Raw genomic sequence first — 27,232 nt, forward strand, 5'->3', positions numbered from 1 at the left:
CCATGCACATACATATCATGATGAGTATAGTGAGATTTAATTGGGCATTACGACAAAGTACATAGACCGCCATCCAACTGCATCTATGCCTAAAAAGTCCACCTTCAGGTTATCATCCGAACCCCTCCAGTATTAAGTTGCAAAGCAACAGACAATTGCATTAAGTATGGTGCGTAATGTAATCAACAACTACATCCTTAGACATAGCATCAATGTTTTATCCCTAGTGGCAACAGCACAACACAATCTTAGAACTTTCATCACATTGTCCCGGTGTCAATGCAGGCATGAACCCACTATCGAGCATAAGTACTCCCTCTTGGAGTTACAAGCATCTACTTGGCCAGAGCATCTACTAGTAACGGAAAGCATGCAAGATCATAAACAACACGTAGATATAACTTTGATAATCAACATAACAAGTATTCTCTATTCATCGGATCCCAACAAACGCAACATATAGAATTACAGATAGATGATCTTGATCATGTTAGGCAGCTCACAAGATCCGACAATGATAGCACAATGGGGAGAAGACAACCATCTAGCTACTGCTATGGACCCATAGTCCAGGGGTAGACTACTCACACATCACACCGGAGGCGACCATGGCGGCGTAGAGTCCTCCGGGAGATGATTCCCCTCTCCGGCAGGGTGCCGGAGGCGATCTCCTGGATCCCCCGAGATGGGATCGGCGTTGGCGGCGTCTCTGGAAGGTTTTCCGTATCGTGGCTCTCGGTACTGGGGGTTTCGTCACGGAGGCTTTAAGTAGGCGGAAGGGCAAGTCAAGAGGGGGCACAGGGGCCCCAGATGACAGGGCGGCGCGGCCAAGGGGGGGCCGCGCCGCCCTAGGGTTTGGGCTCCCTGTGGCCCCACTTCGTTTCGTCTTCGGACTTCTGGAAGCTTCGTGGAAAAATAGGCCCCTGGGCGTTGATTTCGTCCAATTCCGAGAATATTTCCTTACTAGGATTTCTGAAACCAAAAACAGCAGAAAACAAAGAATCGGCACTTCGGCATCTTGTTAATAGGTTAGTTCCAGAAAATGCACGAATATGACATAAAGTGTGCATAAAACATGTAGATAACATCAATAATGTGGCATGGAACATAAGAAATTATCGATACGTCGGAGACGTATCACTCAGCTGTCTGTAAGAGATAATTATAGATGATTTTGGTGATGTGGAGGAAAGAGAATGAGGAGAGAGAAGGAGGCTGTCTGTAAAGTTACAGACAGTCTGTAGGCTTCTTACAGACAGCTTACAGACACCATTTTTACTGTTGTATGAAGGGTGTCTATAACTTATACTCACATATAGCTATGACTAAAAATAGATAACTTACAGACAGACTATTGTATACACTGTCTATATCATTATCTATAGATGACATGTAGTAGTACTACAGACAGCATCCGTCTAAACCAATGTACATGCCCTTAGAGATACTTCATAGCGCAAATTTCGGATGCGCGTGGCTAGTTTGGGGTGGCTTCCGAAATGCATTGGAGCGTTGGAGATGCCTTTTCGGCGTTAGGGCACCGTCGGTGGAGAATGCTTTCACGGGTGACAGATTTACTCTCCGGACCCCAACCTCTTTGATGCAGAGCCACAGCGCGAGCATGTGGAGGAGCGATGTTATAATCTCGAGTTCTCGCGTTTTCACATTGATGCGGACGTCACTGGGGATGATGGGTTTGTGTGGAGGCTCACGGGCATCTACGGGGAACCTAAATCGGGAGGAAAGGAGAAGACGTGGAAGCTGATGCGCATTTTGCATGGCCGGTCAGATCTGCCATGGATGTGTTTTGGTGATTTCAATGAGGTCCTCTTCGCGAGTGAGAAGCAAGGAGGACAGGAAAAAACACAAGCGAGTATGGAAAAGTTCAGGAACGCCTTAGAATTCTGCGAGTTGGATGACCTTGGGTTTGTTGGGGATCCCTTTACTTGGCGCAATCACAGCCACCGGGCGGAAACTTATATTAAGGAGAGGCTTGACCGGGCAGTGGCCAATCTTGAGTGGAGATCCCACTACCCTGCGTACAAGGCAATCAATGGGGACCCAAGGCACTCAGACCACAGACCTGTGATTGTGGTGTTGGAGCCTGAATACAAGGGAGATCGGAGCGGAGGAGTGGTGCCCATGCCGAAGTTTGAGGCAAGGTGGCTGGAAGAGGAGCAGTGTGATGAAGTGGTTAAAAATGCGTGGAGCCTGGCCATGCTATCGCCTGACACAACGGTGGCGGAGGCACTAAGGCGTGTGGGTGCTGAACTCCATTCCTGGAGTAAAGAGGTTCTGGGGGACCTAAAAAACAGAATAAAAAAGGCCAAGAAAGACCTGAACAGATGTAGGAAGGGGGATATTTTGCAGCAGCAGGTCTCGATGGAGCAGTTGCTTCGTTACAAGCTTGAAAGGCTGCATGAACAAAAGAATTTGTACTGGAAGCAACGTGCTCAGGCTCATTGGCTTAAGGATGGGGACCGAAACACAAGCTTTTTCCATGCTTGCGCTTCTGAGCGGAAGAGATTAAATCATATAAAGGCTTTGAAAGATGATGGTGGAGGTGTGGTTGAAGGGGAAGAAGAGCTGAGGGCTTTTATAACTAATTACTATGCAAACCTCTTTTCTTCTAGTGCAGGGACGAGGGAGGCTGAGCTTCTGTCCAATGTTCACTGTGTTGTCACGGCTGAAATGAATGCTTTCCTAAAAATGGATTTCTCCACGGCTGAGATCCTTGATGCTTTGAACTCAATGGGTGATCTGAAGGCCCCAGGCCCTGACGACATGCCGGCGGTTTTTTATAAGCGCTTTTGGGACCTGGTAGGTCGAAAGATTCAAGATGAGGTTCTCAGTGTCCTCAATGGTGGGCCAATCCCGATTGGCTGGAATGAGACAGTAATTGTGCTTATCCCCAAGGTCCATAATCCTGGCAGGCTCAAGGACTTGCGTCTGATCAGTCTTTGCAATGTGGTTATGAAGATTGTGACCAAGGTGATCGCTTGCAGATTGAAGGACGTGTTGCCTGACATCATTTCCCAAAGTCAGAGCGCTTTTGTCCCCGGGAGGTTAATCACTGATAACATTTTGATTGCGTATGAAACAACCCACTTCATGCATCAGCGCAAAGGCGGAAGAGACGGGCTTGCTGCGGTCAAGCTTGACATGAGCAAGGCGTTTGACAGGGTGGAGTGGTCTTTTTTGGAGAAGATGATGCTAAAGATGGGTTTCTCCCAAGCCTGGGTGAATCTTGTGATGGGTTGTGTCTCCACTGTTACCTATAGGGTGAAGGTGAATTCGGGGCTGACGGATGTGATAATTCCTCAAAGGGGCCTGCGGCAGGGATGCCCTTTATCGCCGTATCAGTTCATCATTTGCGCTGAGGGGCTCTCAGCGTTGCTGCAGTGTGCGGATCTGGATGGTTCTTTGCAGGGGGTGCAAGTCTGCCCTGTCGCGCCAAGGATAAATCACTTGTTCTTCGCTGATGACTCCCTGATTTTCATGAAAGTAAACGAGGCAAGTGCTTTAAAACTCCAAAGTATTCTTGCCCTGTATGAGGATGTGTCTGGGCAAATGATAAATAAAGAGAAGTCGGCTGTTATGTTCAGCAAAGGGACCACTCAAGCTGCAAAGAGGAGGTTTAAGAGGCTTCTCCATATAAGTGACGAGGCTTTCAACGAAAGGTATTTGGGTCTTCCAATTCATCTCGGCAGATCCAAGACCAAGGCTTTTGGTTTCCTGAAGGAAAAGGTGTGGAGGAAGATCCAAGGGTGGAAGGAGAAGTTCCTTTCAAGGGCAGGAAAGGAGATCTTGGTCAAGGCTGTTGCACAAGCTATTCCACTCTTTGCCATGTCATGTTTTGACATAACGAAAACTTTTTGCGACGAGATCTGCTCCATGGTCTGCCGCTACTGGTGGAATAATCAAGAGGAGGAAAGACATCACTGGCTGGGCTGGCAGTGCTTATCAAAACCGAAAAGCGAAGGCGGTCTTGGCTTAAGGGACCCCCATATTTTCAATCTGGGCATGCTAGCCCGTCAAGGGTGGAGGCTGTGCAGGACCCTGAATCACTGGTGGGAAGGGTGTTGCGTGCCAAATATTTCCCGGAGGGGAGCATTCTTGATGCTTCTGTTTCGCCGGGTATCTCTTACACTTGGCGAAGTATTTTAAAAGGGGTTGCTCTGCTGAAAGAAGGGATTGTTTGGAGAGTGGGTGATGGAGCGAACATCAAGGTCTGGGCTGACCCTTGGATCCCAGCGGGTGACACTCGTAAACCAAGAACGATCCGTGGCCAGTCTATTGTCACTAAGGTCACTGATCTAATTAATCCTAGTTCGGGCTGTTGGGACGAGCAGCTAGTCATGGACCTTTTTGAACCAGAAGATGCAAATGCTATCTTATCAATCAACATTTGGGATGGTATGGAGGACAATATTGCTTGGCATTTTGACCCAAAGGGAGTTTTTTCTGTGAAATCAGCCTACAAGTTGGGAGTCATGCTAAGGGACAGAAGGGATGGCCGTGAGACAGCTTGCTCGAAGGAGAAGGAGAACACAGGTGATAGTGATGTTAAATTCAGCTGGAAGAAAATCTGGGATCTGCGAGCTCCCAACAAGCTAAAATTTTTCGTTTGGCGTCTCTCTCATAATAGTTTGGCAAGCAGAATGAAAATCAAGAGGCTTGGTGTTGATCTGGACACGGCTTGTCCTGTCTGTCACAGGCTAAACGAGGATGGCGGCCATGTTTTTCTGAAATGCAAGATGGTCAAGGCATGCTGGAGTTCTCTTGGGCTGGCGGATACACGTGATTTACTTCTGCCGTGCAATTCAGCTCAGAGTATGTTGGAAGAATTGTGGAAGTGCGATACGGAAGTGCAATTGAAAGCCCTGACTCTTATGTGGGAATGGTGGGGTTTTAGGAACAAGGTCAATTCGGGAGATGCTAGTGCTAATTCCCTGGAGGTTTGTCACCGGGTGGAGAAACACATGGTTGACTTTAAAAGCATGAAGCTCCCAGCCATTCCACCCAAGCCTCCTGACCAACACAAATGGGCTAAGCCTCCTGACAATCAGGTGAAGGTAAACTTTGATGGAGCCTTTGACTATATCACAGGTTCTGGAGGTTGGGGTTACATCATTCGTGACCAGGCGGGCGATTTCGTTGCTGCTGGGTCAGGAAAGTCTGTGCATTTGAGATATTCTTTGCACTCTGAAGCGGTTGCATGTCTTGCCGCTATTAATGGAGCAATTAGAATTGGCGCAAACAGGATTATCTTCGAGTCTGATGCTTCAAATTTGGTCCAAGCTTTGAAGAGTACTGACTATGACAAATCATCTATTGGTGTCTTGATGAAGGAAGCTAGAAGCTTATGTGTTCTGAACTTTGCTCTTTTTCAGTTTTCTTATGCCAGACGTACATGTAACACTGCGGCTCATGTGCTGGCTAAGATAGGAGTGAGTAGCGAGTCTTCTGACTCATTCTGGGAGGATTACGCCCCCATTTGTATTTCAGACATTATAGCCAGTGACTCTGCTGTGCTGGAAATGTAAATGGAAGGCCATTTCCCATCAAAAAAAAAAAAGTACGGACCCCGATGTGCGAGGAAGAGGAGGGCATGGCTATGGCTGACGCCTGGGCAAGATACCAGGCGCAGGCTTCCTCCCTTCCGACCTGCCCAGGCCTCGGGGGCGCCCCGTACATGAAGTACGGCAGCTTTGATAAACAACGTATCTGTTACGTTGATTGACTACCTAACTAGTTGTTAGTATCTGAACTAGAATAGTTTGTTATGTACAGCTGTATCGTAGAGATAGATTTCATCTTTACTTGTTCTGTACGTTGTAACCTGATCTCTGCTATATATACTGAGGAGGCCAGCGCATGAGGCTGCGCCATCCCAATACAAATACATACCCATATACTTTGTTTTCATGGTATCAGAGCTTAAGGCTCTCTAGATCCAATCTCAACCTGTTCGTCATGGGCTCGCCTGCTGCTACCAGCGAGGCTTCCTCCGCAACGGCAATGAGCGGCTCCGGCGGCACGCAACTGCCGAACCCTTCGCTCGTCTTCGTCAACAGCGCATCGTCGTCAAGTTCTCCCTCGACTCAGGCGCCCTTCAACTTCGCGCCCCTGGTGACTACACGCCTCAGCAACGACAACTACCTCTACTGGAGGGCTCAGGTCGCGCCTATACTGCGCAGCCACCTCCTCACCGGCTTCATCGACGGGACCTTTCCCTGTCCTTCCGAGTTCCTCGACAACCCAAAGGCGCAAGAGGATGCTGCTGCCCCTCGCCAGCTGCGGAACCCGGAGTTCGCGGCGTGGCATCAGCAGGACGCGGCGATTCTGTCCGCAATCATCTCCACGTCGACGGAGGCTGTGCAGGGCTTGATCCTGTTCGCCGCGTCCGCGCAGGACGCCTGGACCACCCTCGCCGCCAGCTTCTCATCACAGTCAACTGCACGGTACATGCAGCTGCGTCGACAGATCGATGAACTGCAGAAGCTCGACTCCTCCGTCACCGTCTACTTCAATAAGGTTAAGTCACTTTCAGATACACTAACCGCTATTGGACAGCCGCTTCGCCATGAGGAGCTTGTCTCCTGCATTCTCAATGGGCTCGACGACGACTTTGATGCCCTGGTCGAGGTGGTCTCGGCGAGGACTACTCCGATCCCTCTTCGTGATCTGCTCGCCCAGCTACTGAGCACAGAGCAGCGGATCGCACGGCGCAAGGCGACTCTCCACGGTGGTCACAACGACTTCTCCGCCAATGCCTCCTACCGCAGCGGCGGAGGCTCCTCCAAGCCGGCGTTCCGGTCGGACTACCGCACGGGCCCGGACCCGCGTGCCCTGCCCCGGCCGTCCTACATCACCAAACCGGCTGGGCAAGGATACAACTCCGGCGGGAACTCGCGTCCTGGCCAGGGCGATCGCGGCGGTGACCGCGGTGGTGACCGCGGCGGTGACCGCGGCAACTACTTCAACGACCGTGGCGCGCGTCCTGGCGGTGGTGGCGGCGGTGGCAACCGTCCCATCTGCCAGATATGTGACAAGCCGGGCCACAAGGCCTCTAGCTGCTTCAAGCGCTTCAAGCAAGATTACCTCGGCATGGACAACGATGGACGGTACATGGAACGCCAAGTTGCTGCAGCCACCACGCCGGGACAGACAAGCTCGTACTCCGTCGACTCCGGGTGGTACATGGATACTGGCGCCACCGACCACCTCACCAACCAGCTTGACAAGCTCACGGTGAAGGAAAACTACACCGGCACCGACCAAGTTCATGCGGCAAACGGACATGGTATGCACATACATCATATTGGCCATTCACAACTTCCTGTTTCCTCATCAAACAACCTACATCTTAGGGGTATTTTACATGTCCCTTCCGTTACTCGCAGTCTACTATCTGTACGTAGATTCACTATAGACAACCAAGTGTTTATTGAATTTCACCCAAATTTTTTCCTTGTTAAGGATCGGCGCACGGGGGCAATTCTTCTTAGTGGTCGGTGTCATGGTGGTCTCTACCGCCTCGACGAGTCTCTTGCCAAACAAGTTTTCAGTGGAATAAAGGTGTCACGTGATAAGTGGCACTGTCGCCTAGGACATCCAGCTACTCCGATAGTTCAGCATATTTTGCATCATCGCCAGCTTCCTTCTTCTCATGAGCATAGTAATGTAATTTGTGACGCTTGTCAACAGGGCAAAAGTCACCAGTTACCTTTTTCTCTTTCTCGACATGTAGTTTCAGCACCTCTTGAAATAATTTATTCAGATGTTTGGGGTCCTGCCCAACCATCCGTTAGTGGACACACATATTATGTCAGTTTTATTGATGGATATAGTCGTTTCACATGGTTGTATCTTCTTAAGCGCAAAAATGATGTCTTCAATGTGTTCATACAATTTCAACGTCATGTCGAGCGTCTCCTTGATCGCAAAATTGTTCATGTCCAAACCGATTGGGGAGGAGAGTACATCAAACTTAACCAGTTTTTCAATAATATTGGCATCTCTCATCGGGTTTCATGTCCTCATACACATCAACAGAATGGCACTGCTGAACGCAAACACAGACACATTGTAGAAACTGGTCTCACCCTTCTTGCTCATGCCTCTGTCCCTTTTCGGTTTTGGGGTGACGCTTTTTCCACGGCTTGTTTTCTTATCAATAGATTACCTACCCGTGTCATCAACATGCAAACCCCCTTGGAACGCCTCCTTGGCGAAGCACCAGACTACTCCTTCTTCCGCGTGTTTGGTTGTGCCTGTTGGCCTCATTTGCGCCCGTACAACAATAGGAAACTTGAGTTTCGGTCCAAAAAATGCGTGTTCCTAGGCTACAGTTCCTTACACAAGGGCTATAAATGTCTTCATGTGCCTACCAACAGAGTCTACATCTCACGCGATGTCGTTTTTGATGAAGGAGTTTTTCCGTTTTCTCAGTTACCCACACCCCACGTGGAGTCTCTTAGTCATTCATCTCCTAGTGTTGGCCAATTTGATGATGCTGCAAATACCTTGCTTCTTTTACCTAACCATGGTGCAGGGAACGGCCGGGGCGCCCGTTTGGAGCTTCTGGACGTCGATCAGTCTGGCGCGATCGACGTGCATGCCTCGGGTGCAGCGCCAGATCATGCTGGATCGGGTCCAGTTCTGGAGCCTCTGTCGCCGGCTACGCCCGCATCTACTCCATCCCGGGTGTCCACTACTTCTTCGGCCCACGGCTCTGGGCCTCCTGTAGCCCGCCAGCTGGACCTGTCCGGAGCTGGACTGGACTCTTCCTCGCCTGGGCCTCTCTCGCCCGCCCCAGCACCTCCACAGCCCACTCGCATGGTCACGCGGCTGCAACACGGCGTTCGCCAGCCGAAGGAGAGGACGGACGGTACCGTCACCTGGACGACGATCTGCATGGCTCATGCAGCTGATCGGATTTCCTCTGAACCTCGTGACCTCTCTGATGCTCTCAGTACAACACACTGGAAGAATGCAATGGATGCTGAATATCAAGCATTGCTCAAGAACAAAACCTGGACACTTGTTCCTCCATGTCCTGGTGTAAATGTGATTGACTCCAAATGGGTGTTCAAGGTTAAGAAGAATTCAGATGGTTCGATTGAGCGCTATAAAGCTCGCCTTGTGGCCAAGGGGTTTCGACAACGATATGGCTATGACTATGAGGATACTTTCAGTCCAGTTGTGAAACCGACTACCATCCGCCTGATTCTCTCCATGGCTGTCTCTCGTGGTTGGTATCTTCGACAGCTTGATATCCAAAATGCTTTTCTTAATGGTGTTCTTGAGGAGGAGGTGTTTATGCGTCAGCCACCAGGTTTTGAGGATCCTACTCGGCCTCGTTATCTCTGTCGCCTTCAGAAGGCCATTTATGGTCTCAAACAGGCACCTCGTGCTTGGCATGCACGGCTCAGCTCAGTACTTGGCACTCTTGGGTTTCAAGCTTCCACTGCGGATACATCACTCTTCATACTCCGCAGGGCTGACCTTACCATGTTTCTCCTAGTCTATGTTGATGATATTATTGTGGTTAGCTCCTCTTCTACAGCCACAGACCTTCTGATCCGTGCGATGAGCTCTGCCTTTGCTGTTAAGGATCTTGGTTCTCTTCACTACTTTCTTGGTATTGAGGTTCATCATCAGCCCTCCGGACTTGTTCTTTCTCAGCGGAAATATGCCATGGATCTCTTACAGCGCGCCGGTCTACTGAAGTGCACCCCTGCTTCCACCCCTATGACAGTTGTTGATAAGCTCTCAGCTCATGAGGGTGCTCTTCTTTCTGATGAAGATGCCACTCGGTATCGCAGTGTTGTTGGAGGACTACAGTATCTCACCTTGACTCGTCCCGATATTTCATTTGCGGTTAACAAGGTGTGTCAATATCTTCATGCTCCTCGTGATCCCCATTGGACAGCGGTCAAGCGTATTCTTCGGTTTATCAAGCTTACGGTGTGCCATGGGTTGACTCTCTATCGCACGCCTGATACTCTTCTATCCGCCTTCTCAGATGCAGACTGGGCAGGGAATCTTGATGACAGGCGATCAACAGGGGGATATGCCATCTTTTATGGAGGAAATCTGATCGCCTGGAATGCGCGCAAACAAGCAACTGTCTCACGTTCTAGTACGGAGTCAGAATACAAGGCAGTGGCTAATGCAACAGCTGAGATCATATGGGTACAGTCTCTTCTGAAGGAGTTGGGTGTTTCTCATAATCAAGTACCTATACTTTGGTGTGATAACATTGGAGCTACATATTTATCATCAAACCCGGTGTTTCATGCTCGTACCAAACATATTGAAGTTGACTTCCACTTTGTTAGAGAAAGGGTGGCTCGGAAGCAGCTTCAGATCAAGTTCATTTCTTCTAAAGATCAAGTGGCTGACATATTTACAAAACCGCTTCCACTACCAGCGTTTGAGTCATGTCGACGCAATCTCAACCTTTTGGAACCGGTTAAGATTGAGGGAGGATGATAAACAACGTATCTGTTACGTTGATTGACTACCTAACTAGTTGTTAGTATCTGAACTAGAATAGTTTGTTATGTACAGCTGTATCGTAGAGATAGATTTCATCTTTACTTGTTCTGTACGTTGTAACCTGATCTCTGCTATATATACTGAGGAGGCCAGCGCATGAGGCTGCGCCATCCCAATACAAATACATACCCATATACTTTGTTTTCAAGCTTCTGGTACCCGGCGCACCTGATGGCGCCGACGTTGGCCATGCGCGACTCGTTCGTCGCCCGCCCGACCGACGTCCTACTCGCCACCATGCCCAAGTCCGGCACGACGTGGCTCAAGGCCCTCGTCTTCTCCGTCGCCCACCGCGGCCGCCACGCACCCGACGACGCGCGCCACCCGCTCCTCGGCACCAGCCCGCACGACCTCGTCCCGTTCCTCCACTCCCTCTACCAGAACTATCGTGGTGCGGACCCGCCCGGCCTCGAGGCGATGCCGTCGCCCCGCATCCTGGCGGTGCACGCGCCGTACTCGGTCCTGCGGCCGTCGGTGGCAAGTTGCCGCGTCGTCTACCTCTGCCGGGACCCCAAGGACGCGCTCGTCTCCTTCTGGCACTTCATCCCCAAGGCCGTTCCCCCTGGCTACAGCTTGCCGCCGTTCCACGAGGCCTTCGAGCTGTACTGTGACATATGTTACTAGACTAGTAACATGACATATGTTACTAGACTAAGTTACTCTTCACTATAAGCGTCATGTTACTAGTCTAAGTTATTCTCCACTATAAGCAGCCTAAACATGTTTTGCGTCATGTCCGGCCTATGGTGGTCTGACGCCGAGCGCTCCTTCCTCTGGATCGGTGGCTTCCTGCCATTAGAAGTCACGTACGGCCGACAGGCCAGGGCCCGATTAGGTTTAGTTCTTGTACAATGATGTTGATTAATTTGAAGGTTTAGCTCTATAGCCACGTATATTATCCTTTTCCCAGAAAAATTGATTAGGTTTAGCTCTTGTACAATGATGCTGATTAATTTGAAGGTTGCATGTAACTATAGGGAGAGAGACACTACAGGCAACATGTTTAATTAGCCTAAAACATGGAAATATTTTTACATAATTAATCGTGTTATTTATTTATTAATATTATTTTCTTGGCATCTAAAAAATTAGATAGTGGCCCTTTATATAAGAACATAGGGAGTATCTACCTCATATCTATGATATCCTTCACCATATCATATCCATATTCTCACGGTCATACTAAATAGTAGATGCCACAATACTACACGAGCTAGTATGATATACTACCCCATTCCAATGAATAAGGCTTATACTTTTTTATAAAAAAAACCAAACTTTGAGAAAACCTATTGACGGATATTATATTCTATAGATATCATATGAAAATATATATCATGATGTGTCTAATGATGTTGATTTTTATTTTGCATGTTAATTACTTTTTGTAAACACTTGGTCAAACCTTAGATGGTTTAACTTTTAAAAAATAATATAAATCCTATTCATTGAAATTGATGTGGCGCATACCTAGTTATAAAATAAATAAAAATATATATGTAATTATAAGTGTCCATTTATTCCATGGCCGACACATTTCTGATGAGTAAAGGTACAAAACAAGCTTGAGGAGAAGAAGAAAACATAGATAGAGTTCACTATGAAGAAGATTACATTTTACTTACCTCAAAAAAAGATTACATTTTATTCATGAGAAATATAAATAGCTAGGCCCAAAATAGTGCGTCCCAGCCCAGAAGGCTCTTCATCGCCGGGCACCCGTGTCGGCGACAGTTCCTATGCTTCATCGTCGGGGTCAGGGATGCTGGCAACCGTGGCCTCACGTATGAATGCTACTTGGCGGACATCATCGATGACATTCTTCACCGTGCAGCCAAGCCTTGACTAGAACATGATCTGCCCGACCTTGTTCTTCTCCAGTAGCGGATGCTCGCCTTCGAAGTAGTTCAACACGGCCTCTCGTTTCTCGTGAAACCGGGCCTACCAGTTAGACGCGGTCGGCGTCGTATTGTGAGTTGAGCCACAACACCTCCTTCTACCACATCTAGAATGCCTCGTCGAACTCCTTGCATTTTTGTAGAGGCAGCACGAGAACCCCACCTAGGCTAATGCCAAAGCCTTTCGGCGGCGGCACGTTGGCGACGAGAGGATGCCATACTTGGCGAGTTGGGTGGCCCCGTGTCACTCCATCCATTCATGGTCCATGGCGTCGATGAGGCAAGAGATTCTTGCTACTAGTGGTATGTGGAGCAAGAAGGTAATGGAACGACAATGGTGATCGGTTTGTAAGCACGGGTGTGTGCGGGAACTTGGCTATAAAAGGACGGCATGGACGCTATTAATGGCGACACACAAGGCCAGCCGCCGACTAGCCAGACCTGGCGCACCCGAAGCGGCGGAGATGGGGGAGTAAGGCGGGCGTCGAAGCGGCACAAGGTTGGAAACAATGACGGTCGAAGCGATGCAGGTCGCTCACCCACCTCCATGCGGGCCTGAGGGGTAGGCCGCCGACACGCCATACGTCCATGTTGTGTCTATGCCGACGCATTCATACCCTAAATTTGGACCGCGAATTCATTGGCATGAAGTGGCCCATCACTTTGCGGCGGGCCGCTGGACTGGGGTTCTACGTACTTTCCATCCGTGCAAATAGAAATGGACACGTTTAATCCATTTAGTCGGGTCTCTGGAGATACTAAAGGAATGTAGTGATGTTTGTGTTTTCAAAGTTCAAACATACTCGTGCATGGAGAAAGAGCAAAGGAAGAGAAATTAGGTGGTGAGAGGGAGCTGCGGTACGGCGTGCTTAAAAAGACTGGAGCTGCTGTTGGAATCAATTCCAGCACTACAAGCCGAGCCACCAGCACTCCAAGCCGAGTTAATTTGGGGTGTCAAGCAGTAGTTCTCCAAGTAGTACCGCGAGAGGCAGGGAATCAGAGACTTTAGGGCATCTCCAACGGGGCGACGCATATTTAGGCTGGTGCCAATGGGGTCGATAGCGGGGGCGCTATCGCCCGTGGCGGGGCGGGAGGCGAGCGGGAGTGGGGCGGGACGCGAGAGCGGGGCGCTGGGGCTGGCGCCGGGCGGTACCGCCCGCTGCCGCCCGGCTACCGCCCGCGCTGGGGGCGACAACGGGGCGAGAGGCGGGGCGGCGCGCTAGCAGAGGGGGGCGAGAGGCGGGGCGAGAGTGAAGGGCTGAGGTGGCGCCCTCTGATTGGTCGTTGGGGTAGAGAAATGCTGATGTAGAGGAGAGAGAAAAGCTGATGTGGAGGAGAGAGAAGTGAGAGTGGGGACTATAGCCCGTGCACTGGCACCGTGGGGTGAGAGTGGGGTGAGAGTGAGGAAAAAAGCTGACGTGGCGGGTGAGAGTGAGGCTATGCATTGGCACCAGCCTTATGTCCGTTTGTGTTGCGCACGGACACAAAAAAACGTCTGTATGTCCGCATGCGTCTGCCCCTTCTCCAGTGGCAGGGACGCATTTGTTTGGCCACATGCATGATTAGAGAGAAGGGAGAAGGAAAGATTCTATTTGTGTGGCTAGAAATGACCAATACTGCATGCAGACGAAACGGACGCAAATGGACACGGGATGCGTCCGCACAGACGCATTCCTGACGCATATTTGATCCGCATTTGCGTCAGGATAGACGCTGCGGACGTTTTGCGTCTAGCCGTTGGAGCGTTTTTTTTTATCCACGCAGGCACAAACGGACGATAAACGTCCATTTAGGTCGCCCCTTAGTCTCATCGTTTTCTGCAGCCTGCAGGGAATCGGTGCCCGTGGGGCGTGGGCATGCACCACCAAGGCATGGGAATCACCACGCCAGGTCGACGTGCCCCCCCACCGGACACGGATCCGGTGCCCCCATAAAGGCAGGGCACGGATGAACAGTACCGTGCCCTGCAGTTTCGGCCGTTGGATCAAAAATAGAGAGCCAAGATTAATCACTGTAGCTTGGTACTGTACACTACCCTGTAGCAGATGCACTGTAGATAAATACTGTAGCGAATGTCCTGTAGCTAGCGCACTGTTTGTTGTCCTGTAGCAGATGCACTGTTCATAGTCATCTGTCCATTCATTTTTGATCCGACGGCTAAAAAAGGGGGGAGGGCACCGTACTGTTCATCGGTGCCCTGCCTTAGTCAGGGCACCGGATCTCAATCCCCCCCACCACATCCCGCCAACGCCTGTCTTCAGTGTGGTTTCTTTTTTGGCGACCAAGAATTGCAGAGGGTTGTACTAAAAAACATGGCTGCGGATCTGGATCGCACCGCCGCAACCACCAGCTTCTTTAATGCCCATCGGTGAGTGGTTGTCATTTTACAACATCCCTAGACCCTAGTCTCAGATCCTTCGTACAAGCTCGGCCTCCTCTCGCGCTTTAGCCATGGCTCAGCTTCCATCCAAGAGTGATCTAGGTAGTGCCACCAATAGTTCACCGGAAGACGTGGACCTAGCCAAACAGGGCGTTCGAGGTTTCATGTCCGCGCTACCGGCAAGAGAGGGGTGGTCGGCAACACTCGTCCACCACAAGAACTACTGGCTCAAACCGAGGATGCTGGAGGGGATCTTGCTCGCCCAGCAGACCTTCAAGCCCCGCGCCGACGACATCATCCTCGCCACGCAGCCCAAGTGCGGCACCACCTGGCTCAAGGCCCTCGCCTTCGCCATCACCAACCGATCTCTCTACGACTTCAGCGACCACCCGCTCCTCACCCGCCACCCTCAGCACGTCGTGCCCTTCATCGAGATCCCCGCTGGCGCGGACCACATCGCCGACATCGAGGCGCTCCCATCTCCGAGGCTTCTCGCCACGCACATGCCCCTGTCGCTGCTCCCGCCGGGCACGACCTCCTGCGGCTGCCGCCTCGTGTACCTGTGCCGGGATCCCAAAGATACGCTCGTGTCAAGGCTGCACTTCGAGAACAAGCTGGTAGAGGGTTTCAGCCTATCCATGGACGACGCTTTCGGCATGTTCTGCGAGGGCTTCTCGCCGTACGGCCCCTTCTGGGATCACTGCCTCGAGTACTGGAGGGAGAGCGTGGCAAGGCCTAACACCGTTCTCTTCCTGAAGTACGAAGAGATCAAGTCAGATCCGGTGCAAGTTGTGAGGAAGCTAGCGGAGTTCCTCGGCGTACCATTCACCCACGAGGAGGACAGCGCTGGGATCGCTGAGGAGGTGGTGAAGTTGTGCAGCTTTGAGAAGCTTACCAGCCTGCAGGTTAACCAGGTTGGTGTCGTTCGTCCAGGAAATAACGTGCGCCTTAATAATTCTGTGTTTTATAGGAAAGGAAAAGTAGGGGACTGGGTGAACCACATGAACCAAGAGATGGCGGAAAAGCTAGACAGCCTCGTCCAGCACAAGCTTGTGACAGAATCGCCCAAGGATCAACACACACATATACACATTGGAGAAGAGCACACAGAGGCTTTTTCTGGCACCGCACCTTCGTGCCTTTTTTCTCTTATTCAACTCAATGAACTCAGCTGGTTACAATGCCTATAAATAGTGCTACTTACATACACTCAGCAAGTCCACGAATACTTATCTCCACTAGCTAGAAGATAGGAACAAGCAACCACGTCGGCCACACCATTCGGCCACTCTCCTCGCAACTGAAGACGTGCTCTATCTCTCTGCACAACGGGTGATTACCAAGTCCACTACTAATCCTATCTCTAAGAGCTAGCTCAATTGATTCATGGATGTACGTGTAACTCTCCTCCTACTCATTAGGCATGCAACAAACTAACTAACAGCGTCCAGACCTGGTGCCATACATGCACAACACCAAGCTAACACGACTAAGCATTACCTTGTACACCTGATCGAACACATCTCTACGGTGCACACGGCCGCAGCTTTCCACCTGGACGTCTCGATAACATGAACAACTCAAATAAATAAACACGATCAACTACAAACTAACAGCTTGAAGGGTCCGGCCTTGTGTTTTGAGTCCTTTTGTTTAATTTATTCTCTCTCTCTCTCTCTCTCTCTTGTGTATTTGTTATTAAATGTTTATCTATCAGCATCTTACAGCTGGTTTTCTACTTATTTTTTTGTCAAAATACATCCAAAGTCACTTGTTATTAAATGTACGAAATTAAAATAAAGTGGTTGCAAGTTTGTTCCCCTAAAAAACAGAGTTTTAATCTCAGCCAAGCATTGTGATTTGCTAAAACCGTATAAATAGTCATCTTTAGGTCCAAATCCTATAAAGAGAAGTGTGCTTAGGGCTCCCCCAGTGCCTGTATCTAAAATGATGTATCCAAGGTCTCCATGTCATCTGGATACGCCACTCCTCAATGCATCGTATCTAGTAGTGGGCCTAACAAGTTAACTATGCAAGGATCTATTGTGGCAAGAGACGAGGCATGATTCACTTGGCAGGAACGAAAACAACAGCCGCACTAGTAATCACGCCGCATGGGATCAAGATGCTATTTAATTTGCATTGGGTGCTGTGGCAAGAGCCGTATCTCAAATAAGAGACGATCATCCTCTCTTTCCTCTTAATTGCAGTTCCACCTAAGCAAAACATCTGAGCTGGCCATTTTAGATACGGTCCAGAGTGGAGCATTGTGGCCGCCCTTAGCTCATTTGGTTGGGAATGTGGATGTACAAACAAGACATCTAAGTTTAAGTACAAATACTCATGAACGCGAATTTAGGTTTCTATTTTATTTTTGAGATCAGCATTTCCTACTTGAAATAACCTCTCCCAATCTTTTTATTGTTCATTCTGATAACTTGTGAAAAATGGCCTCCCACAGACGACACTGCATGACTCTCGCGCCTAGATACTCGCCTGGCATCCTCGAACGGATCCCAACACGTGTGCATGTCTGTGAGCGATGCGGATTCGGTGGACTCCAACGGTCAAGGGACGAGTCGTTGTGAAGGTGTGCGGCACTGTCTATGCTAACAACAATTGCGACGAACGCATAATGGACGTCGGTGGCACGGTGTAGGAGAAGGACCAATGACGAACTTCTGAAGAGTTTTGCTTGGACATCGATTTCAAATGGTCATTTTCTTTCTTATAGCCCACGTGAAAAGGATACCAACATACCCTGCAACCTTTTTTGTCACGCTAGTGAACGGATCCTAGAGCATTTTCTTCTACCAGAGGAACAACACCTTGTCACCTTCTCTACCTTAGAGCAAGGACAATAACAAAGCTGGCTGCTGGCTACAAGCTCATGACACATCAGCTAAGGCCTTCACGAAAAAAAACATTGATAGTACAATAGGTTGGCTGTTAGACAGGCTCTATTGAGTAGTTTATTATTAAATATTTCCATGCATGGAGATGGGCCAGGTACCAAAGTTGCATGCGCCTGCTTGGCGTTGGATGGCAGGCTGCAAGTGGGCGTTAATCCCTCGTTTAGTGTGATGCAGCCGGGCGCTTCGTCCGTCGCCCGCTCTACTCTCTCTCTATTTCTCTTTCCTCCAGCTAAGATTTTGATGATGTGGACATACTTATAGCCTGCTGAGTAGGATCTATTGTACTTGCTCTTATATCTCTCCTCCCAATAACCGGCCACGTGATCGCAATGTGGGTCACACTAGGGTACCTACCATCTCGATCAGAAAAGTCACGAATGGCGCCAGTTGTGGGTCCGCTATGTCTCCTCCGATTGCTAGGACCGTCGCGGTCATCTTCCTGGTAAAATTTCACCATGAGGGCGTCCTTGGGACATGCACCGTCGACTGTCTTGCAGCCATAGCCCTCCGCAATCATTGCCCCAGCAGGAGGGCCGCATGGCGAGCACCCGCGGCGAAGGTGGCTACTCGCCTACTCCAACATCATCTGATTTTGTTTTGAGGGAATCCAACATCATCTGATGTCGTTGCACAGGGTTGGTTTAGGTTGTTACGGTATTTTTAGTGGGCCGATGCAAACAGACGAGAGAAATATGTGGCTTGTCTGCCCAGAAGCAAACGTGGCAACCGTTTAGGGCATTTTTAGGGCATGTGCATTGGTTCAGACGCACGCTGTCTGCAACCTGCCTCCACGTCACCAGCAAAAAATTATACAGACGCAGTCTACAACAGGCTGTCTATTGTAGCCATAGGTAAGTACCTTAAAATCTGGATAAGCAGTTGAAGATTTAATCCTTGTGCGCTGCAGTGGACTAGTACGTGCGGGAAAGAAAACGAGGGCAGGAGAGTTTCTCGCCCACGATGAACGACGACCTCCATACAACGGGTAATAGGCCGTCGATAACGAGCGATTTGTGCGGGACTCGCCCGTCTGTATTTCTACAGACGGATGTCTTCTCTCTCATCTCTTCCACTCTTCCAAGTCGTACAGTTGTCCCATGTGGCTGGTTTTACAGACAGCTGATTTGGACTATTGTACATGCCCTTATGTGTCGGAAACTGAGAACACCCAGCCGATCCCTTTTGGTGTTCAATTTACATCAGTCGGTTGGACATGCCCTTAGGCGAGTGGGTGGCGATTTGGCGAAGGCAGTGCCTTATAGGTGCCGGACTAGCAGCCTATTCCCTATTTTGGTAGGGTAGGTCAGGTTTTACTTGGGCTCTTTTCCCCTTTCCCCCATTTTTTTCTCTTGCTGGTTCCACCATGCCACGAACTCTCGTCCTTGCTTCGGCATGAACAGCTCGTGGACGGGCTGTGGTGACCCTGCATACCACTTCATGTTATAGTATGCCAGTCATTGATATCACATTCACGAAGTACCATTTCGCAAATATTACATCCCTCAGAGTAGTACAACAGAACATAGCAGGTCCATAACTCATTCATTTATTATTACAAGCATGTTACACATATTGTCTCAGAGCTCCTTTTGGGTCCTAAGAGGAATACTCCTGGGTTCGAGGCGAACCCAACTTAGCTTACAATATAGAAGTCTAATTAAGTTATACATTTATTCTCTCGAGCAACTAGTATTAAGAGTTCGGGCTGCTCGACTACTACCACTACTAGATGATTCTAGGCTTGATCTCCTCTGGAAGCCTCCCCGGTTCCGTAGACTATGAGGTAGTCTACACCTTCAATACCTCCAGAGAGGTCTGGTTCTTCATAGCCGATGATCTCGGCTCCTTCAGGGTTGTCGCAGTCCTCCTCCAGACGATTCAAACAATCTAAGCAAGGGATTTAAGAGTGGGATGAGTACGGGCGTACTCAACAAGTTCATTATAGATAAGAGGTGTTTAATGCACTAGCTACTATATTAGACCAGAAAGTCTAATACCAATGCAAGTTTTGATAAACATTTCTTCAAGAGATTGCTTTTATTTCCAAGAGCTATGTCCGTCAGCCTTCACCGGTTTACTAGAACTTCATGGAGCTCCTTTCCGGCCGCGTTCGCAGTTCCATATCCCGGAACAGGGAGTGACATGTCACGGTTCTTTACACTCTGCAGAGGTGTGTTGCTTTACCCATAAGAGATCTTAACCTTGGTGCCAACCGGGCAGCTTTCCCGTCCACACTTCCTTCGGTGTGAGGCCCGGTATAAGGTCATAGCCAATCATATTCCTCCGCTGCCTCGCACACCCACCCTTTGTTGCAAACCCCGACCCTGGGTCCTCGCCGGTCCCATTATTCCCGTAATTTCAGGGTGGACCCCGACCACGACAACAGTTATGGGCTCTACCATAAACTCCTTCGCCGGCAGCTGCAACCCATCATAGACCGCATTACCGTGGGGAATTAGAGTGGGATCCCCACCCTCCGGTTGTTCCGCAAGACACAACTGCTACGGTAAGCATTGCATTACCGTGGGGAATTAGAGTGGGATCCCCACCCTCCGGTTGTTCCGCCAGACACAACTGCTACGGTAAGCGCATCCGTTGATGTACGAGAGGTGGAAATACAATTGACTAGTCCGTCCCATTCCAGATCTTATGGTTAACACGGGTATTACGACACAAGAATCACTGGCGACATTTGTTGTTTAATCCTAGATGGATATAAACCCTTGCAATGGAACCTCCACCATATCAACACAATCCATGGTTCCATTGCCAACCACATAGTCATATTCATAGTTATGAAAATAGTGGTTTTGGTTTTTATGCAATAGTGATAACCATAATACTTTGCAAGTAATTTGATAGAAATACTCAAATGACATGAGCAAGTGATGAACTTGCCTGAACACTGCAAAGTTTTGCAGTTGGATGGTGTGGACTGACCCTTGTCCTCTGTTTCTGAAAAATAGCATCATTGTCCGATAAGGGCAATGGTTAAAGAAGCAATTATGCATGATTCCAGTTTTAGGGTTTGTTTCCCCTTCCGATGTCGTTATTATTTCATGTGAGAGGTTTAATACTAAGAACAATTTGGAGATACTTAACTTAGGGTAAAAACAACCTTGAAATATTGTCAAGGTGTTTTTTAAAGTCCAATTGCATTAATGGACTTATTTTCATTATTGAAAATAATATGTGTGATTTAAATTATTATTTTAATCATCAAATTAAGACTTATTCTTAATTGTCTTCAAAATTTCTCTTTGATATTTTATATAGATAGAGAATTTTATGCTGATCAATTTTCATATTTTTAATTATTTTTTTAGAGCTCTTATCAATTTTCTATTTAATTTCAAAGTTTCTGGTTTTTAATGAAATTGTGAAAAGACTGATTTGCCCCTTGGGCCCACCTGTCAGGTGGCCAAGCTGGTTAGGTTGGACCAGCCCACTGGGCTCGGTCCAACCGACCCAGTCGTGTCGTCTTCCTTCTCCCCGTAACCCTAATCCCCTTTCGGGCTCCCGCGACACCAAAATCGCCTCCGCCGTCGCCGCCTTGCTCCGGCCGCCTCCGGCCATCATCGGAGACGAACTGGTGGGGATCTGGACTGCCTCTCGACGGCGGACATGGTGGTCCGCGTCAATCTGACGCTCGTGTCCACCTCGACTCTCCTCCAACGCGCCTGCGCCTCGGCCGCACGGATCCGTGAAGGTCCGCCGTTCATCGGCGTCCCTGGCGCCGTGGTGATGCCGTGGTGATGCCGGCGTTGCGGTGATGTGGTGACCAGGCTTGGCTTGGCCTGGAGCCACCGTCGCCCGGCGTGTGCCACCGTGCCACCACGGTCGTGCTCATCTGCTTCGTCTGTAAGTTTCTCCTCCTCTTTCCTCCTCTGTTACCTGTTCTACTTTCTTCTCTTCTCCTCTCCTTCGTCTAGCTCGGCCACTGGCCTGCCTCCACTCATGGAGGCGCGGCTATGCCGTGATGCAGCTGCTGCTTTACTTGTGTTGCTGTGTTATGGTGTTGCTGCTACCTACATGTGCTGTGACTGCTAGCTGTGGTGCTTGCTCTATTGCTATGCATATGCTGCTGCTGTGCTGCTATCATGGCCCTTGCTTATGAATTCATGCTTGTGGTTATGCTGCTGCTTCCCTGTACCTCTGTTCTTGATGCTATTTCATCTAGATCATCAAGTGTATTCAATTACTTGCCCTGGCTTGATTGATGTGTGTGATCCTTGCAAATTTGCAAGAACCAGTGCTATCTGTGTAGTGCTCTTGGGCTTTTCTTCACTGTAAAGCTCAGTTTAGCTTGTGTATTGGCTAAATAACTCCACATCTTGTTGGTGTGCTACTGGTTACAATTATATTTCATGTATTTGATTATCTGTGATGCAATGGTTGGTTAATTTGTGGCTTTGGATGATCCTGTGATCATCAGGGCTTCCTCTTGGCTTATAAATTTGTATGGATTCATTTCAAATGATGCTGTTGCTTGTGAATCCAGCTCCTCACCAAGTACTGGTGGTTGCTGTTGCTTGTGAAAGCAAAAATGGTGGTTGATTGAGGAATTTGCTACCTCTGGATGTATTTGTGTGTGTGTTGTTTTATTTATCTATGCTTGTCAGTGAAGCTTGGCTTCCTATTTCTGACAACAGACATGATCTACCTGATGCAGTAGTGATCTGGTGCATCCTATGCCCTATCTGGATGGAAACCAACATGTGTTGGCACCTCCTGTGATGCATGAACTCCTTGGAGTGATGATATGCTTCTCTTGTGGCTTTTCTGTGTGGCTAGGTAGTTGTTGTGACCCTAGCAATGCTTGGTGTGCTAGTAAAGGTTGCTCCTACCTCTTCTGTATGCTACTGTGCAATATTACTGGTAGTCATTCATGGGCTTCCAGTATAATTGATGTTGAAATGAAAATAGGCATATAAATGTCTATATTCTGATGGTCTTAAAAGGGCTAGTGTGGTCTGGTTATACTTGGATAAGTCTCTGGGATGGTTTTCTTTCCTGTTTCCATTTGGAAGATGCTACCACTATTCTGGTTGGCATAACCATGGGTATAGGCTTGATTGATCCCTGGTCCTTGCCATTTCTACCAGGTTACACTTGGTCTCTGACCAAATGATGATCAAAACAGGGTTACCCCACCCTTTGTGTGCTTGTGATCATGCCTGTGCAATTTATGAACAAAACCATCTGGTTTGTTCATGATGATGTGTATACCTCACTCCAGCTCCTAGTATGAGTTGTTGGTGTAGAGGATTGCTTCTGGTGGTTTTGGTTTGCTTGCCCTGCTCCTCCTTGCAAGCTTGTGAATCTTGGTTAGTTTCTGGTGGTGACTGGAATAGGTGGAGCAGCCCTAGCTGTTCACCTGTTCTTGCTGTTCTTGCTGTGTTCTTACCCTGGTACTCCTTGTCGATGGAATGGCTAGGGTTTGCTGGTGAAAAGCTTATATTTGGTCCTCTACTTGCTCTCCTGGTCGACAGCACTGCCTGGCTGTTTTGGTGACTCCCCCTGGCCTTGTGTGTTGTTACACATGCAGCAGTCCTTGTGTGCTGCCTGTGTGTGTGTGGCTTGGGACTTGGGTTGGAATGGATCAGCTCGGCTGATCCCTGCTCATATCCTCTTCATTCAATTGTTTGCTAACCATAACTAGTTCTTTGTTGTGTTTGTGTGCAGGGATCAAGAAAATGATCAAGAGAAGATCAAGATCTTCTTGATCAAGAATTACATGATGATCAACAATGTAGTTTAGGATATTTAATTGACTTGTAAATTTCCTTTTTCTTTTTCTATTTCTTCAATTCTTGTAATGTGTTGTAAATTCATATATCTATTCTGGATATTGTAAGGACATTGTATTATGTGTGTGATTATCAATAAAGCTCAAGTTTTCCTTAATGAGCTTTATGTAATTGTTGTATTACTTATAATCTTGATTAATGATAATTGTTTATTAAATTATCTCAAATTTGAGTTATGTGATAACCATTTGATGTTTGAATTTGAAATTCAAATTCAAATTTGGTTTGAATTCAATCATACAACTTAATTTTAGAATTCAATCATGCAACTTAAGATTTCAATGCAATATCACTTCTCTCTTCTCAAAACCCTAATTTAGATAAGCAGGAACAAGTTCATCGCACTCTCGAAACCATAACCCTGTAAGGTGTCGAGAGAGAAACCTGTCCCCCTTCGATGCAGTTTTGTTTTAAAAACGCGAAATTTCCCCGTAATTTACAATGCAATGCACATCCCTTTCTAAAATCTACCCCTCGATCGTCTCTAAACCTGGGACATTACAGCCTTTCCCCCTTAAAGAAAACTTCGTCCCGAAGTTGTGGTTGTAATACCTGAAGAGTTCGGGGTATGTTTTCCTCAGGTCTTCTTCCTTTTCCCAGGTGGCTTCTCTCTCGGGATGATGCTTCCATTGTATCTTGCAGTACTTTATAGCTCTATTCCTGAGTTGTTTCTAGTTCTCCTCGAGAATCTTCGCTGGCTTCTCGATGTAAGTCAAATCTGGTTGTAACTCGAGCTCTTCATGTGATACTGGTTCATCTGGGGTCTTCAAACACTTTCTGAGTTGCGACACATGGAATACGTTGTGAACCTGAGATAACCTTCCTTGTAGTTCCAATTCAAAGGCTAACCCTCAGTTTCGACACAAAATCTTGAAAGGTCCGATGTATCTAGGACTTAACTTTCCCTTCACTCCAAATCTCTGATGTCCTTTCATCGGGCTCACCTTAAGATATACCATGTCTCCAACTTGTGGCTCCCATGTTCTTCTTTTCTGATCTGTGTAACTCTTTTGCCGACTTTGGGCTATCTTCAATCTATCTCTGATAATGTCAATTATTTGTTGCTTTTCCTTGACATAATCAGGGTTGAACTCTTTGCTTGCTCCGGCTTCATACCAACATATCGGTGATCTACACTTCCTTCCATACAGAGCTTCGAACGGTGCCATCTTGATGCTGCTTTGATAGCTATTATTGTATGAAAACTCTGCTAGTGGCAAGTGCTCCTCCCATGATCCTCCGAAGTCTAGGGCACAAGCCCTAAGCATATCCTCTAGGATCAGATTAGTTCTCTCCGTTTGTCCACCTGTCTGAGGATGATAGGCGGTACTATAGTCCAACTTGGATCCTAGAGCTTCGTGTAATTGCTTCCAAAATGCTGACGTGAACACGGATCCTCGATCCGACACGATCTTCTTGGGCACTCCATGTTTACTCACGATCTCTTTGATGTAAAGATCGATGAGTTTCTCTCCCTTGTCCTGCTGATTTACCGCTAAGAAGTATGCACTTTTCGTCAACCGATCCACGATTACCCATATCATGTCCTTCTTTTTATTAGTCATGGGTAGTTCGGTGATGAAATCCATTCCTATCTCCTCCCATTTCCATTCTAGAATGGGTAAAGGTTGTAACTTCCCTGCCGGACTCTGATGTTCAGCCTTCACTCTCTGGCAGGTATGGAATTCCGCCACGTATTGTGCTATTTCTCTCTTCATGTTGTTCCACCAGAATAGCTCCTTTAGATCCATGTACATCTTTGTACTTCCCGGATGAATGGAGTATGGTGTTTGATGGGCTTCCCGGAGTATTACTTCTTTGATTTCAGCAATATCCGGAACACAAATCCTCTTCTGAAACCATAATGATCCCGATTCTCCGCGATGAAATTCTGAGGGTCTTCCCTCATCTATCCTTCTCATCTCCTCTATGATGAATGGATCGTCCAACTGACCCATCATTATCTCATTCTTCAGGTTAACATTTAACTCATCGGCTACTTGCAAAGCCGATAGTCCTTCGTGAGCTTCCTTTTCCCAAAGTTGTATTTGGGCTTGGCTTATTTCCTTCCTCAATTCTGGTGATATTTCTTGTTCCACTCCGCCAGTGCTCTTCCTACTCAAGGCATCTGCTACAACATTGGCCTTCCCTGGAGTGTAATTGATGGTCAAATCATAGTCCTTGATTAATTCTAGCCATCTTTTCTGCCTCATATTGAGTTCCTTCTGAGTGAAGAAGTATTTGAGACTTTTATGATCCGTATAGAGCTCACACTTGGCTCCATAGAGAAAATGTCTCCATGTTTTAAGTGCAAATACAACTGCTGCTAACTCTAAGTCATGTGTTGGATAATTCACTTCATGAGGTCTGAGTTTCCTTGATCCATAAGATATCACTTTCCGATCTTGCATGAGTACACAACCCAATCCATGCTTGGATGCGTCGCAGTACACGGTGTAATCCTTGCCAACTTCAGGAACTGCTAACACCGGTGCTGTGGTGAGTTTCTTTTTCAGAGTTTGAAAACTTTTCTCAAACTCCTCTGACCACACGAATGGTGTGTTCTTTCTTAACAGCTTCGTCATTGGTCCTGCTATCTTGGAGAATCCTTCAATGAATCTCCGATAGTATCCTGCCATTCCTAGGAATCCTCGGATTTCCTTGACAGTCTTGGGTGCTTCCCATTCTAGAACTGCTGCTACCTTGCTCGGGTTAACAGCTATTCCATCTTTGCTAATGACATGACCAAGAAATTCCACTTGATCCAGCCAAAATTCACACTTGCTAAATTTGGCATAGAGTTGATGTTCTCTTAGTGTTTGCAACACTAGCCTCAGATGTTCAGCATGTTCAGCCTTGTCTTTGGAATAGATCAAGATATCATCAATGAATACGATGACAAACTTGTCTAGATATGGCATGAAAATCTTATTCATGAGATTCATGAAAATTGCTGGGGCATTGGTTAATCCAAAAGGCACTACAAGGTATTCATGATGTCCATACCTTGAAACAAAAGCAGTTTTCGGAACGTCTTCCTTCTTGATCTTTATCTGGTGATAACCGGATCTTAGATCAATTTTGGAAAAGACTCTCGCACCTCTAACTTGATCGAATAGATCTTGTATTCTTGGAAGTGGGTACTTGTTCTTGATTGTGACATTGTTCAAATTCCTGTAGTCTCCGCACATCCTTCTACCACCATCTCTTTTATCCACGAAGATCACAGGTGATCCCCATGGTGAAACACTTTCTTGTATAAATCCTTTCTGTTCCAAGTCATCCAATTGCTCCTTAAGTTCTTTCAACTCCTTAGGCCCCATCTTATATGGTGCTTTAGCAATCGGAGTTGTTCCTGGAATTAGGTCGATAGTGAATTCTATCTCCCTATCTGGTGGCATACCAGGTAATTCCGTAGGAAACACATCCTGGAATTCATTTACTACAGGTATATCTTCCAATTTCACCTCCTTCATGCTGTTCAGCTGTAGCTCGACTTCTATCTGTGTATGCTTGTCTCCTTGGTAAATCAGTCTACTTCCATCGGGGCTTTTCAAAGACACAGTCTTGTTCACACAGTTGATCAGTGCTCCATTAGCTTCTAACCAGTTCATACCAAGAATGACATCAATGTCCTTCATCAGTAAAATGAACAGGTCTGCA

The 27,232-nt window shown here is 47.8% G+C and overlaps 3 protein-coding genes across 3 annotated transcripts; all 3 read left to right on the forward strand.

Annotated features, from left to right (window-relative positions):
• The first annotated feature begins 1,875 nt into the window (after window positions 1-1,875).
• On the forward strand, window positions 1,876-5,546 carry LOC127316035 (uncharacterized). The gene is made up of 2 exons (XM_051346456.1): window positions 1,876-3,956; window positions 4,031-5,546. The coding sequence occupies exons 1-2, from the start codon at window positions 1,876-1,878 to the stop codon at window positions 5,544-5,546; spliced, it is 3,597 nt and encodes a 1,198-aa protein (XP_051202416.1).
• A 5,116-nt stretch (window positions 5,547-10,662) lies between these two features.
• On the forward strand, window positions 10,663-11,190 carry LOC127316034 (cytosolic sulfotransferase 14-like). Its single transcript, XM_051346454.1, has one exon. It carries the CDS (start codon window positions 10,663-10,665, stop codon window positions 11,188-11,190), a length of 528 nt encoding a protein of 175 aa, XP_051202414.1.
• Window positions 11,191-14,853: 3,663 nt separating this feature from the next.
• On the forward strand, window positions 14,854-16,602 carry LOC127317496 (flavonol sulfotransferase-like). The gene has a single exon (XM_051348052.2). The coding sequence runs from the start codon at window positions 14,916-14,918 to the stop codon at window positions 16,032-16,034; it is 1,119 nt and encodes a 372-aa protein (XP_051204012.1). The 5' UTR covers window positions 14,854-14,915; the 3' UTR covers window positions 16,035-16,602.
• The last annotated feature ends 10,630 nt before the right edge of the window (window positions 16,603-27,232 follow it).

The sequence above is a fragment of the Lolium perenne genome, chromosome 7 (genome assembly GCF_019359855.2).
Source record: "Lolium perenne isolate Kyuss_39 chromosome 7, Kyuss_2.0, whole genome shotgun sequence".
Lineage (NCBI taxonomy): Eukaryota > Viridiplantae > Streptophyta > Magnoliopsida > Poales > Poaceae > Lolium > Lolium perenne.

Excerpts from the sequence above, each read along its gene's own strand:
- LOC127316035 (XM_051346456.1), top strand. The coding sequence starts at position 1,876 with ATGGAAAAGTTCAGGAACGCCTTAGAATTCTGCGAGTTGGATGACCTT. Across the intron at positions 3,957-4,030 it reads CATCACTGGCTGGGCTGGCA|CCCGTCAAGGGTGGAGGCTG; the intron begins GTGCTTATCAAA and ends TGGGCATGCTAG.
- LOC127316034 (XM_051346454.1), top strand. The coding sequence starts at position 10,663 with ATGAGGCTGCGCCATCCCAATACAAATACATACCCATATACTTTGTTT.
- LOC127317496 (XM_051348052.2), top strand. The coding sequence starts at position 14,916 with ATGGCTCAGCTTCCATCCAAGAGTGATCTAGGTAGTGCCACCAATAGT.